We start from the raw sequence: 17,040 nt of genomic DNA, 5'->3' as shown, positions 1-17,040 counted from the left end.
GCAGGTATTGTTTATGAAATAAAATTTCAAAAAAAGGGAATGTCACAGAGTTTAATATATTTAAGTAAGATAAGTAGCACTGCATAAAGACACAATCAAAAGCCTGGATATATTTGAAAATACCATCCAGATATCGAGCACTTCAGACAGCCTTAACTGTTTCTCACTTGTTGCATTTCAAGCACAGAAAGATTAAACAGACAAGAAAATAATCTTTTTTTTTTTCTCTCTAATCTAGTAAATCATTTGATTTCACTGCTGAATACAGGAAACAAGGCTGAGAAGACACACCAGGACAACCTCAGTAGAACACACAAAGCACAGAAACACTGTACAAACAGTATCATCTAAGTGAAGGAATAAATATAAACTGGAAAAAACAAAAAAAACAAAGTGGATCCTGCAAGAAACAGCACCTTTATTGCATGTCCTCACTTAGCAGTATGTGCAGTGTGTGTTTGTGTTTGCTTTCACAGAATGTCGTGGTAAAAGAGAAATCTTGCGGCTGTTATAGTTTGAAAAACTGAAGAAAAAAAGAGAGAAGTATAGAAAAGTGTCTCTTTAGAACCAGCCTGCAAATTAAAGTGGAAATATTTCATTCATCTTGGTAGGTACAACGGAAAAAGTAAAGGGAATAAGAGGGTAGCAAATTTACATTCAGGGGGCGATTTAGAAATAAATTACACTATAAGTGCTTTTATAATTAGATGGTCCGTTTATTTGCAGGGTACACTGGATGAAATGGCTCATTCTGATTTTATTAGTGATTTATCTCTAATTCCTTCTCAAACACAATTTATTCTCTGACCACTCGTTTTCCTCTCCATTACTTGTCTCCGTACCAGAATGCATTGAGTATTTTATTGATATCCTACATCAACTCAATAATTACTCACTAAAGTGTTACTAAAACAACGCTGAAAACGTTTTCTTTTGTTCATGGGCTCTTTCTATCTGTATTTTAAAGGAAACAACACTGTTGTGTTTCATCACCAACACAATCTCACCAACAAATAGCCATGTCCTTCGTTCCTCCTGGTTTCCATGCACATCTCCTCAGTCCTGTGTGCGGCATCAAGGAGCGTCAGCATCTGTACAGTCAGCGCTATATGTGACCAGACTCTTAAGCTGCACCTCCTCCGCCTTGAGGGAATAATCCTCGACTCGCACATCTGAGATTCTTGCTAACAAGGAGGATGAGAGTCTCGCTGATTACATTGATTAGTTCCTCCTCTGTGGGTGAAGTTGGTGTTAATCAGCCATATCTGCAGCAGACTCGCTCTCCTCCACACGACACATGGTTGCGTGACCTCAGACTGAAAAAAATCCATGCTCAACTTTAATTTGTGATCTTTTTTTCAGATAAAAAGTGAATAATAGGATGCGACACAATCCTTCAAGTCCATAACTTTAAAGATGTACATAAAATGCTGTTCGATGCTGCAGGCCCAGGTTAAAAGGTCTCATATTTATAGTTTGAATGATTTTGTTTGAATATACTGAGGTAAAGCTGCTGTGTGGAGGCTTGGCACGTCACATATGGCATACAACGTATGGTCGTATAGGCTCAGTCATACGGCACGAAACAATGCCAAAACTGTTAAAATAGCATAACAGCCACATGCGGTGAGGCGTCAGCTTCAGTGTCCATAATATTTACAACCAAATCTGTTTAAAATACAGACTTTAATTATACTGAGTGCAATGATGATGGTATTTTTTTTTTTTTATCTACAGTGGTGACCTACAGTGGGTAATTTGCTTGGAAAATGTCCTCATCAACTTCTGATTACATCACTTCTATTACCTAGCAGTGACAGCAGGCTGCACTACAGGGGGCCAGTTTCACAAATACAGAATATTGTCTGTTCTGTTAAGCCAGTCTGATGGAAATTGGACAATTTAAAAAAAAAATAGAGAGTGAAAAGTTTGCCACCTTTCACCCAAGCTAACCCAGAAACTATGAGACAACGTGGATCGTCATTTGTGGTGCACTACAGGTCTGCACTGCGTCGACTTTTTATGCTGCTGAAATTTCTTTTGTGTCTTTATGATGTTCGCTAAATTTATCCAGTGAAATTAACCCCTTTTAACCGTTGAATATTTCCAGAGCAAAGTAAACGGCCTAAAGCGGCTTTACATGTTTTCTCAGTTTGAAAACTGAAATGTGCCCAGAATGCGTGGAAGAATGGTTTTACCTAAGGTGTTCAAATTACATATAAGCCATAGTCAAAGTCAGTCTCTGTGAAACTAGCCACTACAGTCCTGTTCACACATCCTCCAACTCTGGAGTGGCAAACATTAGCAAGCCAGCTTGGATTAAGTGTAATTATGAGCCCACCATCCAATTCCCAGCAAGACAGCAATCAGCCAGCAGGGCATTACTGGGATCAGTACGTATAGTGTAACTACTGAATCTGAAGGTGTACTCACTTACTGCTTCCTGAAAAGCAACCACAATAGTGTAGTAATTCCCAACACTGACATTCAAACAGCAGCAGGTGAATATGTTTTGAGTCTGTATAAAGCACTTCTTACTCTCCATGAAAGAAAATTAGATTTCTAATACTTTTGAAGTCTGCAGGTGCCTTTTTAATGTATTGGCTTGAAGTATATGTAAATATTCTCTGTAATCAAAACCAGGTTATCTTCAGAGGGGGCATCATTTTCCTGAGTTTCAGACTCCATCGCTTTTTCGTAAAATGAAGAGATGCAGGAAATGGACACTGATCAAAGAGTGAGTAATCATGTCCTGAAGCCACAGGGGCTTTATCTCCTCCAGGTATAATGAACAGCGCTTATGTGGAACAGTATAGCTGTATATCCAAGCAACTACACTTAGCTACATTAAAAAGAAAAAAAAAACTTCCACACACCCACTTTTGTCTGATGGCTCTGCCACTGTGACTTTACACTGACTTTCAATGTGACAGGTGCCCTTAATTTATTTAAATGTCACCATCCACACCTCGTCAGTCAAACGTTGGTGCAGTTAGTCGAGGGCGGCGTGTCCGCTTTGCTGCGGATCTCCTTAATGTCGTTGAGCGGGGAGTCACTGGTACCGATCTGACACTTGAACACCTGCTTGTAAGCTTTCCTGAAGTTCTCCGACAGGAAGGCGTAGATGACGGGGTTGACAGACGAGTTGCTGTACGCCAGACCGTGGGCAGCCACCCGTAACACAAAGGACGCCTGGTTCAGCGGGAAGGTTCCAAACTCCACCCAAAGGTGAACAACGTGATGAGGGAGCCAAGAGAGGCAGAACACCACCACCACCACCAGCACCGTCTGAGCCGTCTGAGGTCCATGAGAGAGAGAGAGGAAAAAGGAGGGAGATTTAGTCAGTGCCTACAGGGACAACAGTGACAACATTTACATTGCTGTACCCAGGTGTAAGTGTCAGTCAGGATAAAATAATAAAGTTTTGAGAGGTTGGTGCCTTAGAGCTCTGCTGTTATTCTTTGTTCTCGCACCTTCTCCTGCTACGATATACAAAACCTAGAAATTTGTTTCATCTGTTTTAAGCTGATATAATTTTTATTTTACTGAATAATTCTTTGAATACTCTTTTTATCTTTTCATACAGATTGAACTTCCTGGACAGGTAAATTTTAAGCTCATTTGGTAGCAAATAAATAGGCTGCACAAATGTTTATGTGAAATCCTGAAATGAACCTGGGTTTAGTGCATCAGTGGGTGTTATTGAAAACGCTTTGCGAATGCTGATGTGTTAGCATGGTGTTAGCAATCTACTAGGAATGCAAGAATGAGTCAAGAGTGAATTTATTTTCTAATCACTTCAGGACTAAATTATGCAAGAAGCCAGTCCTCCAAAACATCTACTTAAAACTGGGCAGAAAAATACAGCCGCCATCCTGCAGCTCTCCCCTCACAGGTATATGCACATTCTTCATACACATGCACGCAACACAAGCAACACAGCTGCAGATGTGCACCTACAGTTAGCAGGAAGACTAAACTATTAGCAACATTCAACATAGCCACTCAGCTCCTACTTTCATTGTAAATCTACCTACACAACCAACCACTATAGATATTTTTAGGTAATACAGGAAAATGAAGTCAGCAGCCTGTTAAGCTGTCCACGAGAGGTAAAGCAAGTTCTCTCTGAAGGGATTTGCACACGCATCTGCATTTATAGAAGAGCCAAGAGGAACGCTCTCTCTCTTTTAAAAAGACCTGTGATTGGCTAAGTCTCCTGTCACAGGCTAGTTTTTCTCAAACATGAAAACAAGAGCCAAGAGGAGGAGTAGACGTCTAGTTTGCTCTCAGACCACTTGAATTACAATATGCTAATAGATGATTATGGAATTTTTACCCATTGACTCCAACAAATGACTGGCTACCCCAACTTTAAAGCTGCTTGGTATTATTATCATCTTTTTTTCAAAACTGGCATATTATATTTATGACAAACATGTTAGCAAAAAGTCTGCTGCCTGAAAAACCCAAAACAATGCGCAAAAAGTTGCAAAAATGCTAATTAGATCTGGACACTGCAGAGTTGGTAATAATTCTCTGTAGGTTTGTTATTATGAGCGACCGCTTTCACATTACACATCATCATATATGGATCATCATATTAGCTGTATCAGTTCCAGCTGAAACCAACACATACAGTTGACCAATTTGTATGCAATTCCATACTCAGTCAGGGCCTCATAAAACCCTTAATTGTATTACACTTAACTGACTGGCACCACATAAATCATATTATTCTATTGACATTTCACTCAGCGGATCCAGCTGCAATCCTGTAAATGTTCAGATGACTCTCATATCAGAATTGGCCTTGATGCAAATGCTCAAGCTTATAAACATAAATGATGTGGTACACTTGAAGGTGGAAAGAAAATATTTCAGTCAATTCAATCACAATTCAGTTTCAATCACATCTACATGTCTACGTGTCTTGAAGATTTGTATGTTTAACAACGACAAGAATGTAAAAAAAAACAAAACAAAAAAAACAACCACAATGTGCAATTAACAGGCTGAGCAAGAAGAACGATGGCAGAAGAACAGACCTCGCCGCACACGGTCACGTTATGGCTTCCAGTTGGCACCTAATCACCTCTGAGGAAGGTCACTTAGTGACTTCATGAGTAGTTCATTTAATGAGCAACTGATGGAATTATGTTATCTTGTATATTAAGTACACCCATAGATGAAAACGTATATAATAATGTATAAACTCTGAGTCATGACGCGAGTTACACTGTAGTGGTTTCCTCCAGTTTATAACACAAAACCCATTTATACACACATTCCACTATAAAGACCCAAAATTTAAGATACTGAGCAGATATACTTTAAGAAAATGTGATAACTTATGGTGACAATTACAGCAAACCAATTTTCTTTTTGATCTAAGAGGAAAGTGTTGAATGTTATATATCAGTAAAGCCAATGGCAACAGCTGGAATGTGTCATCACAAAAATGCTGCCTGATCTTCTGGGCCCCTCCACTGCATTTGTCTTGACAGCAAGTGGATTTATTCCAGAACTCATTAGCTTCTGTCATTGAAACTAAAAAAGCATCTGAGCAGGTAACAACCAAATCGTGTGTGTAAATTGTAAAGTGACATATCAAGCAGGGAAAGATACAGGAAGAGCAATACAGACAAGTCAGAATGATAAACACAATGTAGCAAAATGAATACATGCATTCATATTAAGAAATTATGAATTTACATAATGACATTTGACTCATGCAGACTTTGTATCAAGAAGTTCAAACACATGTCAGAAAGGCGAGGAGGAGTCTCACGGTGATAGAAACTCTCAAGTGTTTTCTACTTTAATTGGTGAATGTGGGAATATTTGATGCTTGAAAATGCAGAGCTATGTTCATATCCACCTCTCTTATGCCCATACTATTAAAGCTGCACTTATCATACTTTATATTAATAACTGATCAAATGACAATGTGTAATGTGAGAGGTAATCAAGGGAGGGGAGAGGGGTCAGTTATCACCCGGCCCTGTAGATAGCCTCAGTTAACTTTTTAGCATTTTTGTTTGAAGCCAAATGTCATAGTTTTCTGGCCCACAACTTCAATGTCTGGTTCAGTCTCAGTCTCATCAGTGTCATTATTATTAGCTGCAGCAGGCAGCTGCTTTCAGAGTTAAACCTACTCCACATCACTGTTGCTCCGTGCCTGTTGGATGTGTAAGCAACTGTTAGCTAACATGTTCTCATTTGTCAGTGTTTACAACCCACACACACACACACACATACACACAAAATAAAGTATTAATCAAGATTTAAATGCCATGAACAACAAAGAAAATCAATATGGCAAAAGCACAAGCAGTTTACTGGGGCTGTAATTTGGTTTCTTTTTCTTCTAAAACACAAATAGTGAACTTTTCAACTCAGAGCAAAATTAATTAACTGTAGGGACGGCTGCATCTCCACTGATGAGTAGTATAATAACATGTTTGTGCAGTCTGATGAAATGCTTTATGATCATCTTTTCAATTTAAGATCTTCCCACAGTCCAGGGCAGTGTTGATCTTTTTTTTTCTTTTCTTTTTTTTTTTTTTTTTTTTTTACAATAAATGTGTAATGTAACTGCACCTCATCGATCATTTCAGAGGTAAACGACGGCTGGCCCATATCCAATTTGAAATGAAAGGTCAATATTGGCCTGCGATATCAGCCCAACCCTCTTACACAAGTGTGCATACACCACATACACACACACACACACACACACACACACACACTGACACATACACACTCCCACACGGTACCCAGGGACAGGTTCCCACAGTTTCAGTGTAGCAGTATGTTAATATCGCAGTGCTGTTTAGATAGCCTCCATAACACATTCATATCTTCACCTTGACCCCCCGAGAGCCATCAGTTAGGCTAATATAAACAGCAGCATCTCCACAGGAAGAAGAACCTAATAAAATCCATCCCTCTCAGCTCCGTCTCTCCAGCCGCACTGTCTCTACTTGTAAAACTCATTTGTCAGAAGCTGTCAGCTGATCACTGAAATGTCTTAAAAAAAATAATTAAAAGATGTCATTCATTTTGGATATCGAGGTATTAACCTTTCAATGATCCATCTTATTCTTACGTAACATTTTTACAGTGTTAATGTGAAGATATTACTGTACTGAAGTAATGATAGTCAAAGCTGGATATCAGGGCACAAGACAGATTTTTTTTTCCTTAATGGGATAAAACAGAACCATGAAAAACATTAACAGTTATTGTGATGTGATGTGCTCTGTAATTCTGGGCTCACTGTGCCATTTTGCTGCATTTTTGCTTTTTCAATAAATAAATGGATCCTTAAAAAATAATGTTTCTAGTTCAGTTACGAATTTGATTTCATTTGCAGGAAGATGTTCAGCCATGTAAGACATCAGTGAAAATCATCAGGTTTTGGCATCAGTTTGTCAGAATCAAAGGGGGTTTTGCACCAACACTCAAAAATCGTCATTGTACTGGGAGAAATCCATCAATGTGCCTGTGTCTTGAATTTGTGAGAGGTTGCTCTAATGATGCTGTTTCTGACAGCAGCCCAACAGCCCGTAATACATTGCAGCCACAAGACAGACTTAACATCTGGGCACTGCAGTGCTTCTTCAGGGTCCCCAGATGTGCGTCACTTCCTTTTCTGCCTCAGAAGTATAAAAGCACATAAGTTTTATAAAAATACTGAGTAAAATCCAATCTGTAAGACCCCTGGGAAAATATAACTTCATTCTTTTATTAAGATGTTTGTAGAAAAGGTTAGTAATTTAATATTAACAGGGTAAAAAAAAAAAGAGCAGGATCCAGGTTAATGCTAACTACAACTTAATGCTAACCTTAAAGGTTAGTAATCCAATGTCCCATCACTTACTACTGTAAGGAGTGGCAATTTCTTTGTCACTGAAGTTAGGGTAGAGTGCTAAGGAGTTTTTTTTAATTAATTTATTTTTTATTTATGTTATGTTATGTGTAAGTTTTGGAGGCAGAATGAGTTTAAATCAAAGACTGACACTAGCCAGGTGTCCACAGTGCAAATTTGGACCAAAATCAGCCAAAGAAAAATGCAAATTAATGAGTGTTTCTGTTTCCATCCAAAACCATTATGTGACTATTTGGGAGTTGAGTGTATTGAGATCAACATTGCAGAAGAAGAGGGTACAATGAGACGTATCTGCACCATGAAAACCATGCGGAAAACGTAACTGGTGTATGGATTTATGTTTGTTTCATGTATTAATTCAATTCAAAGGTATGATTTACACTTATATAACTTTACTTTGCTGTTAATAAACTGAAGCTAGCACAAAAATAAATTACAGTTATTAATTCATCCAACACTTAGTTTACAATAGTAACACTCATGTGATAGTAACACCATCCTGTCAATAAGCAGATTAGTCCCTGAAGCATGAGCTGTCCCCATTTCACTTTGCAGATGCTGTTAAACAATTTCAAGATGACTGTGAAGTATCCATAACCAACTGTGTGCTCCATCTGGATGCCTGACTCAGCGAAAACTCCGAAATCATACAGTATCAATTTCTGGCTTTTAACCCTTGGTTCAACACTGAGAATCCAGTGAAAACATAATTGTTTGCCAAGTATAATGAACCTCATGATTCGCAAGGACATTACCCAAGAACCAAAGTAAATAAGGCTTTTATTTTCTAAAGCAGAAAGCAACAGTAGTTCAGATTTTCTTTCATTTCTATCTGAACATGACATAAAACCAGAGGGGTTAAAAGATTTGTTTAAAACATATTTATCACATCTTTGCACAAACACCTTCCAGAAAGACAAAGGAAGATTTACCACTGTTTTTGGCGATTTGGCTTTTGACAGTGGTTCATTTGACTGTTGGAGGCTGTTGTCTGATTCCTACTGTGGGTGTCTGAGGGTGATAAGAAGTTTGTATTTCACAACAGGAGTGGGAGTAACCTTGCTTTTCCCAGCTGTCACTGACATTGTATTTCACAGTCCTGGTAGTGAGGTGTTGAGACCCAGGTGAACCACACAAACTAATGATTAAACACTTTTTTTAAGCAAACTCCGTCTGCTTCCCACCGAGGACGCTGTCTTATGTCTTGTCTTGTCTCATTTACTTGAAAACGTGACACCAACCTCATGATTAATTAATAACAATTGAAGCCAGTGTAATAATGATTTTCCTTTGAGATAATCTAGTTTATTAGCACAACGGAACACAGGAGATAAGCTTGTTCCCTTTCTTTCAGAGCGATATGGTCGATACCACAGCGGAGAAAACAGGCAGTCAATGCACCTGGACACGACATAATCCTGCACACATACCTTATTTACATAATATCTTCTAGACCATAATTACAAGCAAAGGAGATAGAAAAAACATTTGCAGTAATTATTGGTAATTACAGTTAATATCTCCCTCAAATGATTTTGACTGCCACCAATAGAAAATAGAAAAAGCTTCAATGATGACTCTTCTTCTTAGATTAATGTTATCTCAGGGGAACTTTCCCAACAGGACGGGGGTCAAAGTGTTTCCTCACAAAGTAATTTTCTCAAAAACAGATATTGGAAAAGGGAGCTGTCCTAAAATCAGTGTCATCTCACATTTGGGCCAATATGGTAGCTAAGTCAGGCAATTGAAATGGTGTGACTACAAGGATAGTAGCGAATCTTGGAATGATACATGAACTCTCCTGAGTCACAATAATTGTAGATATTGTATTAATGTAGCAATAACCTTATCTCAGTTTAAAACAATATTAGCGAGCTTTAGAGGTGCTGGTAGTTGGTAGGTTACCTTTGGCCAGTTTGACCTGTTCCAGTCATTATGCTAAGCTAAGCTAACAGTCTCCTGGCTGTAGCTACATACCCAATGGATAGATATATGAGAGGATTTGATCGTCTTGTCTAACGCTCGCACTGCAATTATTCACATGATTACACATCAATAACAGAGGCCCAATTGTTGACAGCTGCACAACAGTTATGGTGTGTTGAGTTAACCACAGGACACACACACTGCAGCAGAAGAGCCAGGTTATGTTTTCACAGCATCTCAGTTAGAGTGAGGAGAAGGTAGCCAGGGGACCTGTGATGGGATAGATGTCGTACCAAAATTTGTTTACTCTTAAAAATGTGTTTTGCATGGCAGCATCTAGAAATCTAGCTAGATTTCACACCATGGAAGGAAGTGAAAACAACTTTGGGGGGAGTAGCTTTCATATCTCTATAGCTCTTTAAGTCTATAAAGTTTGCAGGTCGTTCTTAACTAATTCTCTTTTCTGTTTATTATTCTGTGCTTTAAAATAATACAAACAAAAATATGACAGTGATTGATCTATTCGCATCCTTATGCACATTATTCATATTCATTTTGATTCTGTGATTTACTGTATGCTGCACATTAATCTTCTTATCATGAAACACTTTCCATGACACACGCTGGAAAAATGATACACTGCCAAGGAAACACAACAATTTTGGCACAAGCACCGTACTTGTGTATTCATAAAAAAAAAAGGAAATGGGGATGTTGCAGCTTTCATTGTAAAATTACTCATTTTTGCACCACTGTGTGTGTTTCTCTCATTGTTGATAGCACACTCAGATCTGTTCGGACATTAGTCATAGTTAAACAGCAGGTTCCCCACCAAGCTAATTTATGTATTGTAGTCTGGGTTTAATGCGCTGTTTGCCAACCGTTTCTCACAAAGCTGTCAGCATAACATTCCCTCTGTGCATCATCCCTCAGCACTCTGCATTATCAGAATATCTCAGAGTCCCTGTTCTACCTCCCACTCTTGTTTTAAGCCTCATGCAATAAAGCATGTATGTATAAGTAGGTGCACATTTTACATTCTCATCAACCCTTCCCCTCTCAGCTGATCAAGAGCTGCTAAACTGCCCGGCTGTGACGAACAATGGACGGACAGACTGACAATGAAGTGGGCGACAGCCGATAACTGGCTCTCTGGGAAACTAAATGACCTCCAACAAGAATAATGAAGACTAGATTGCACTTTGATTGCACATTGGCTTTTGGCCACTTTGCTCGAGTGGGCCGGTTAACATTGAGGATTATAGCATTAATATTCATTTTTTCTACCATAAGGAAAATGGAAAGGATGAAAATAGTTCCCTCTGGCTGCCTGTTGAAATTGAGGAAATGGTAAAGCATATGGTACTAGACCTTGGCTGAATAATGTGTGTAGGAGCGTGGGGCAGTGTAACTGTGATATATATCTTCCTAAAGGCCAAGAACGCTGACCTCTGCTTTGAATCAAACCATATGTCGCCAGAGGAAGAGGGCTGCAGCTTAGTGAACCGTGAAAAACGCTGATCCAGAGAGAGGGAAGGTACTTCAGTGAAGGTATGACTTGTGTGTTAAAATTTATATAAAGGCTGACACCATTCATCACCATAATCATCGTTAGTGAAATCATCATCATCATCATGTCAGATAATGGTGTTAAACAAAAATTCAGGGGTTCAGAAGGTGAATTTCAAAGGAACATTTATTACACACCCAGTATTTTCAGTGATTTAAGCTTTATTTTCTCTGGACTTCTTAACTTCAACTTGTGCCATTTTACAGTTGTGTTTTTTTTGCAAATTTCTGCACTGTGGGATTAATAAGTGACTATCTTATCTTATCTTTTTCATTATTTTATGTCCTGCAAATGTATGTGATTCTGCAGTAATTCAACAGGTGGCAAATCATCCCATCTACTTTTGTTTTCCAGTATGTATTCAGTGTTTGCAACTCATTACAGTCAGACAAGTTTGCCAACATATGGCTGCAAGCCTTGTTAAAAACCCCAGCCCCCCAAAGAGACTGGTTTAATACATACCTTTTTCTTTGATGCCTCTGACTTTTTGGACATATTTCTTAGTTTTTTGTGCAAGTGATTTAAAACCTGTAAGTAAAGAAATAAAGGTATAGGTAAGGTAAGGTTTTTTATAGGTGAATCATTTCCATAATTATGAAATGACCCAAGCTTTTCTTACCTTTGCATAACAGAAGGAAATCAGCAGCAGAGGCAACACATAACCAAACACAAAGGTGCAAACCACATAGACTTTCTTCTGGGTTTGATCTGGCCACACTTCCCAGCAAAAGGTGTGATTCTCCCCTCTGTGAAAGATGTTCTGGTAATACATGATAGGCGCAGCCATGGCCAGAGAAAGTATCCAAATCACCACCACTCCGATCAAAGCATGCCTCGCCACCCGGATAGAGGAGGACTTTCTCGAGTGCACGATGGCGATGTACCGGTCCACGGACATGGCAGACAGGGTGAAGATGCTCACCAGCATGGACACAGTGAAGAAATAGTGGATGAATTTGCAGATGAATGCGCCCAGGACCCACGTCGGCATCATGTAGACGGTGGACTGGAAGGGGACACAGAAGAGCAGGTAGGAGAGGTCCGCTATGCTCAGGTTGAGGATGAATATGTTGGTGGTGCTGCGCGGTTTCCCCGGTTTGCTCCGGGCCAGCACGGTGATCACCATGGAGTTGCCCAGCACACCGAGCGTAAAGATGAGCCCGAAAACCAGCAGCGTGATGAAATTATCCATGCCGATCCCGAATAAAAGTTTCTGGTCCTCTTCCTCCACTCTGCTCAGGTTACACGGCTCTTCCAAGAGCCAAACAGACTCGGATAAGTTCATGATTTTCTTTTTTTTCCCTTTTAGATGAACTCGAAATGTTGCCAGACCGACCTACAGGAGGTCTGTGTGCCACTGCTGTTTCATGACACGGAGTTTTCAGAGTTGGGGTTTATGGTCTGGTGCGCCTCCTTTAGCGCTCCTGTACATATTGTTTTTGCTCTCCTGTGTCTTTATCTCAAGGTTTTCGGCAAATCGTCCGCTTTATTCTTACAGGCTACCTCACACCACGAGTTAACAAGTCTCCCAAAGCTATCTAGTTACTAAACAGCGTTCATCAGTCACGCCGCTGTGCGTCTTGGAGTCCCTTTCTCTTGGCGCGCACCTGATGCGTCTGCGCACCGACCGCGCTGCTGCTGCTGCTGCTGCTGCACTCTGCAGCCTATTTCTCTGCGTCTGGACTTTTTCCTTCACATTATAGCAGGGGTTGGGCTGTGTCAGTCACGTCAGCACCACCTCCCAAGAAATCCTGAGAGAGAGAAAAAAAAAGAACTACTTATCCTGATATTTTTTCTCCTTTCTGAAACCTTGTGCAATTGAGATGCCAGAGGCTAATACCATCGTCTTAGTCAGATTCATTTAGTTATGACACAGTATGATCTGAGAGCAAATGTTATTGAAATTATCCGCCTGGACTGCTTGCTATGATTGCCTTATTTGAGTTTCATTGTCTTCTGTCATAAGGGAGAAATAAGCTTTCTAAACATATAAAAACTTCAGTGTTGGGATTTGGGGCTTCCTGTGCACGTTATTTCAGAAACTTATATGCATGAATGAAAAATGTATAATAAGCAAGGACTTAAGTTGGTCTAATTAGGATGTCCCAGATACACTGACAGCTGTGCAGACAAGATACTGTAATGTTAAAGTGCAGAATCAACAAGTCACAACACTAAAATAAATAAACAAATAAATAAAAAGGGATTTTATAAGTCTCATATCTTTAATCTCTCTTTACAACAGTGCTCAAACACCTCAAGAGTACATATATAGCTTATTATAACAGAATAGTGTGTCCACAAATGTAGACTTCCTCAGTGGTGAAACTTTAATATTTATAAGAAATTCACACACAAAAGAAAAAAAAAATTCATACACACTCAAATTTTAATGCATTTCTTTTGCAAGAGACTCTGGCAATATAAGATTCAAAAGCAGAAAATTATTCAGTAGTTTTTGACTTAAAGGTCACACTGGCTGCACTCCCTCAAGATGTGCACATTCCTCTGGAGACTGAAGGGTCATGTTAAAGTCAAAGTCGTAGAGCTTGCTGGTGAAGATTTCATGTGAGCAGTTGACTTATTGTTCACTTAAAGTCTCTGAGCTGAGCTTTATCACACCGTGCTTCACTGAAAACACAATATTGAAAAACTAGAGTAATAACATTTGTCTTCATAATCACAAGATAAACACCCGACTCTGCTGCTGCACTAACCTTTGTTTAATCAATTACCCAGAAGAGCTGGCCCTATCTGATATGATCAGTCAATAGTTGTAATGGTTGTATGATTATTTTTATTATTGATTAGTGTGCTGGTAATCATCTGCTCTATAAGCTGACAGAAAATAGTGAGAAAAGGCAATCACAGTAACCAAAGCCCTAACATGATTTCTATAGATTGCTTCATTGTTCTGAACTCAAATAACAGAACTAGAAAGTAATTCCTCACAATGTGAAGGTGGACTCTGATCACTTTGGTATTTTTGCTTGAAAATTACTTAAATGGGTTGATCGATCATTTCAACTCTAATTTTCAAGAAATATCCATCACTGTAAACTTCTGTTATCCAGTAGCAGTAGAATAATGAAAATGCACTTGAATCTCCTGCAACCTCACACTTGAAGTCTGTTTATATTTCTAGAAATGAAGCCATACAGTGAAAGTTTTCGTGCTCACATTGTACACGTGCTCATCAGTGACAATATTGAACTGCTAATTAGCACGTAGACATTGAACTAGTAAGTTTGACTCCACTTACTGTGAATGCTACTGTGACGCCTTTAGTCTTAAACCAACTTACGTTAACTGATATTTTGGCCACCTGGGGCAGCAGAAACAAGCTGTGAACTCAACACTGATCTATCATCACCTTGATATCAAACACTTATTTGAGAGTTGCCTATTTACATATCTAGTAGTAAAGGACAAACATTACCATTCACTTTGAGTAGTGTGTGTGGCTACCTGGTGAAGTCCAATATTCATTCAGCTTTTAGCTCTGTTTTTGGTCTCTACCAACCACAGAGGGAAATATCTGGCTCTTTAGTTGCTAAATTCTCTAAAATCTTACCTAGTTTGTTTGCCGTATGGTGCCAGCAGATGTTTTTCCTTAACACGGGTAGCTGGTGGTGTTGAAAACAACGTTATGGGAGCAGTGACAGTGAACCAAAGCAGTAAAGTTGTGAGCTGGACAGTGAATCAATAAACTGAAACTCACTATAAATCTCTTTTGAGCTGTTGAGGCGAGCTGCAGCTTCAGGTAATAATTCACAGGTAAGGTAAGTTCAGCAGTTCAAGCAACCTCTTTCACATCGTCACATGGTTTTCACGCTGTCATTCGATACATTAGCTGTGGTTACATCCACACATTTTTTCCTTCTGGTTGAGACTTTCAGGTGAACTCTTTGCATGGGTTGTGATTTAATAGGGTCTGGTGTTTACATGCAGCAAGATGCATGGAGATACACATTTACGTCAAGCCGGAGGACATGCACAGAAAGAACAGAGCCAGGTAATCATGTTAAATGATTTACAAGGTGCAACTTTTCTTTTGTCAGTTTATAAAGATATTTAATCTACCCCTCTGCAACCGAGTGGAACTTCAATCAGTTTGGGTCTGTTTATTTTGATTGAGGAGCATTTTTATTCTGGAATATTAAGCTCCACGTAAATGTACCAATTAGTATAAAAACAACCTATCGATTATAGAGTTTGCAGTTTCTATTAGTGAAGGTTGTATTTCTGTAGGTGCTGTATTTTTTGTCTTTGTCTGTTCAGTGGCTGTCACTGCTTGTTCTACTTCTAACCATAACCATTTCTTCTTCTGCTTTTTTTTCTGAACAACCTTGAAATGCAGAGTTTTCTCATATCCGACAAAAAGGGTTTAGACCAAAATATACAAAAGCTTTCATGAGCTGGATGTAATCATGTATTATATCAATATCAGCTACTTTCATTCCGTCAAATGCAACATGTATTGAACTACTTATGAGCTTGCTTAGGTCCATCTCACTCTGCAACATACCCCACAAACCCCAGGCACTTATTTTCATTTTGTTTACTTTTTCTTGTAACATAGTTTATATCACTGACAGATTTTTTTAAATTCACCTTGTATAGCACTTAGATGTATTTGTTTTATATCTGTCCTTGTGGATAGAGATTGCATCCATGTCACGAAGCACGTTCCTTTTCTCTGTCCATTGTTTGCCTTTATACTCCTATACTGACACCTTTTATATTGGTTTGTGTCCCATTAGACTCGGCTGTGTCTGAAAATGAAACGAGTGCAGGTTCATAGAGCTCCGTCTGCAGCGATGGCAGCTGAGCTGAAAGGCGTAGGTGAGGATGGGTCAGGATGGAATAATTCAGTGGCTTCTGCTCCTGTCAGACTTTCAGAGCCCACAAGCGAGTTTAGCTCTGCGCTCATCGTGCCCCCCCAGCAAACAGAGGCAGGACTGACAAGAGGCCAGACAGCAAGCAGAACGGAGAGCGCGCACATCACAACAGCCATCCATCTGTTTGGACATGATTTGATTGCATGTAACCTCTAAATGTTGGGTGTAATTGTTATTCAAAGGTCATGCACAACAACAACAACAACAACAAACACAGAACAAATAGATAAAAAGGTTATTCTACTGTAATATAATAGGGGGTTAAGGTTAACATTTCCTGTATACTATTGACATTTTGAACATCAATTTTATTATACTATACGTATTTTTACTGTCTTTATAATTTCTATGTGTGTACGATTTTGTTTATTCTAATCTTGCCTGATCTACAGGTGGCGCTAAGAGACACAGCAATGCAACAGCAAAGGCAGAGAAGAAAAAGACGACTGATAGCAAGTAAATATGGATGTAGATGATGCAGGTTTTAAAAATTTGAAAGTAATCAGCTTAGAGAAAAACACATTTGTTGCATTCGTAAAACCTCAAGGAGACAGAGGATAGGTCTCCACAGGGCACCTTTAACTTTCACCTTAAAGAGATACAGTAATGATTGTGAATTGGATTTCCACAAAGTTGCGATGTTTTAAAGAGCCAGAGTTTTAAAAGAATTGTCAGTCGATGCCAAGATATCCTGACCTTTAGTCCCTGGTATTGTATTTGTCAGTTTCCAAAAACAGTGAATCCTGAAT

At 39.1% G+C, this 17,040-nt stretch overlaps 1 protein-coding gene across 1 annotated transcript; it reads right to left on the bottom strand.

Moving 5' to 3' along the window:
* Window positions 1-400: 400 nt before the first annotated feature.
* Window positions 401-13,074, bottom strand: LOC130171598 (galanin receptor type 1-like). Its single transcript, XM_056379654.1, has 3 exons — window positions 12,010-13,074; window positions 11,853-11,918; window positions 401-3,297 (listed from the first exon to the last, which is right to left on the bottom strand). The coding sequence occupies exons 1-3, from the start codon at window positions 12,673-12,675 to the stop codon at window positions 2,977-2,979; spliced, it is 1,053 nt and encodes a 350-aa protein (XP_056235629.1). The 5' UTR covers window positions 12,676-13,074; the 3' UTR covers window positions 401-2,976.
* Window positions 13,075-17,040: the final 3,966 nt, after the last annotated feature.

This window comes from Seriola aureovittata, chromosome 7 (assembly GCF_021018895.1).
Source record: "Seriola aureovittata isolate HTS-2021-v1 ecotype China chromosome 7, ASM2101889v1, whole genome shotgun sequence".
In the NCBI taxonomy this organism is placed as follows: domain Eukaryota; kingdom Metazoa; phylum Chordata; class Actinopteri; order Carangiformes; family Carangidae; genus Seriola; species Seriola aureovittata.
Note: the sequence above shows the minus strand (reverse complement) of the source record. Positions and strands in the feature narration are given on the sequence as shown.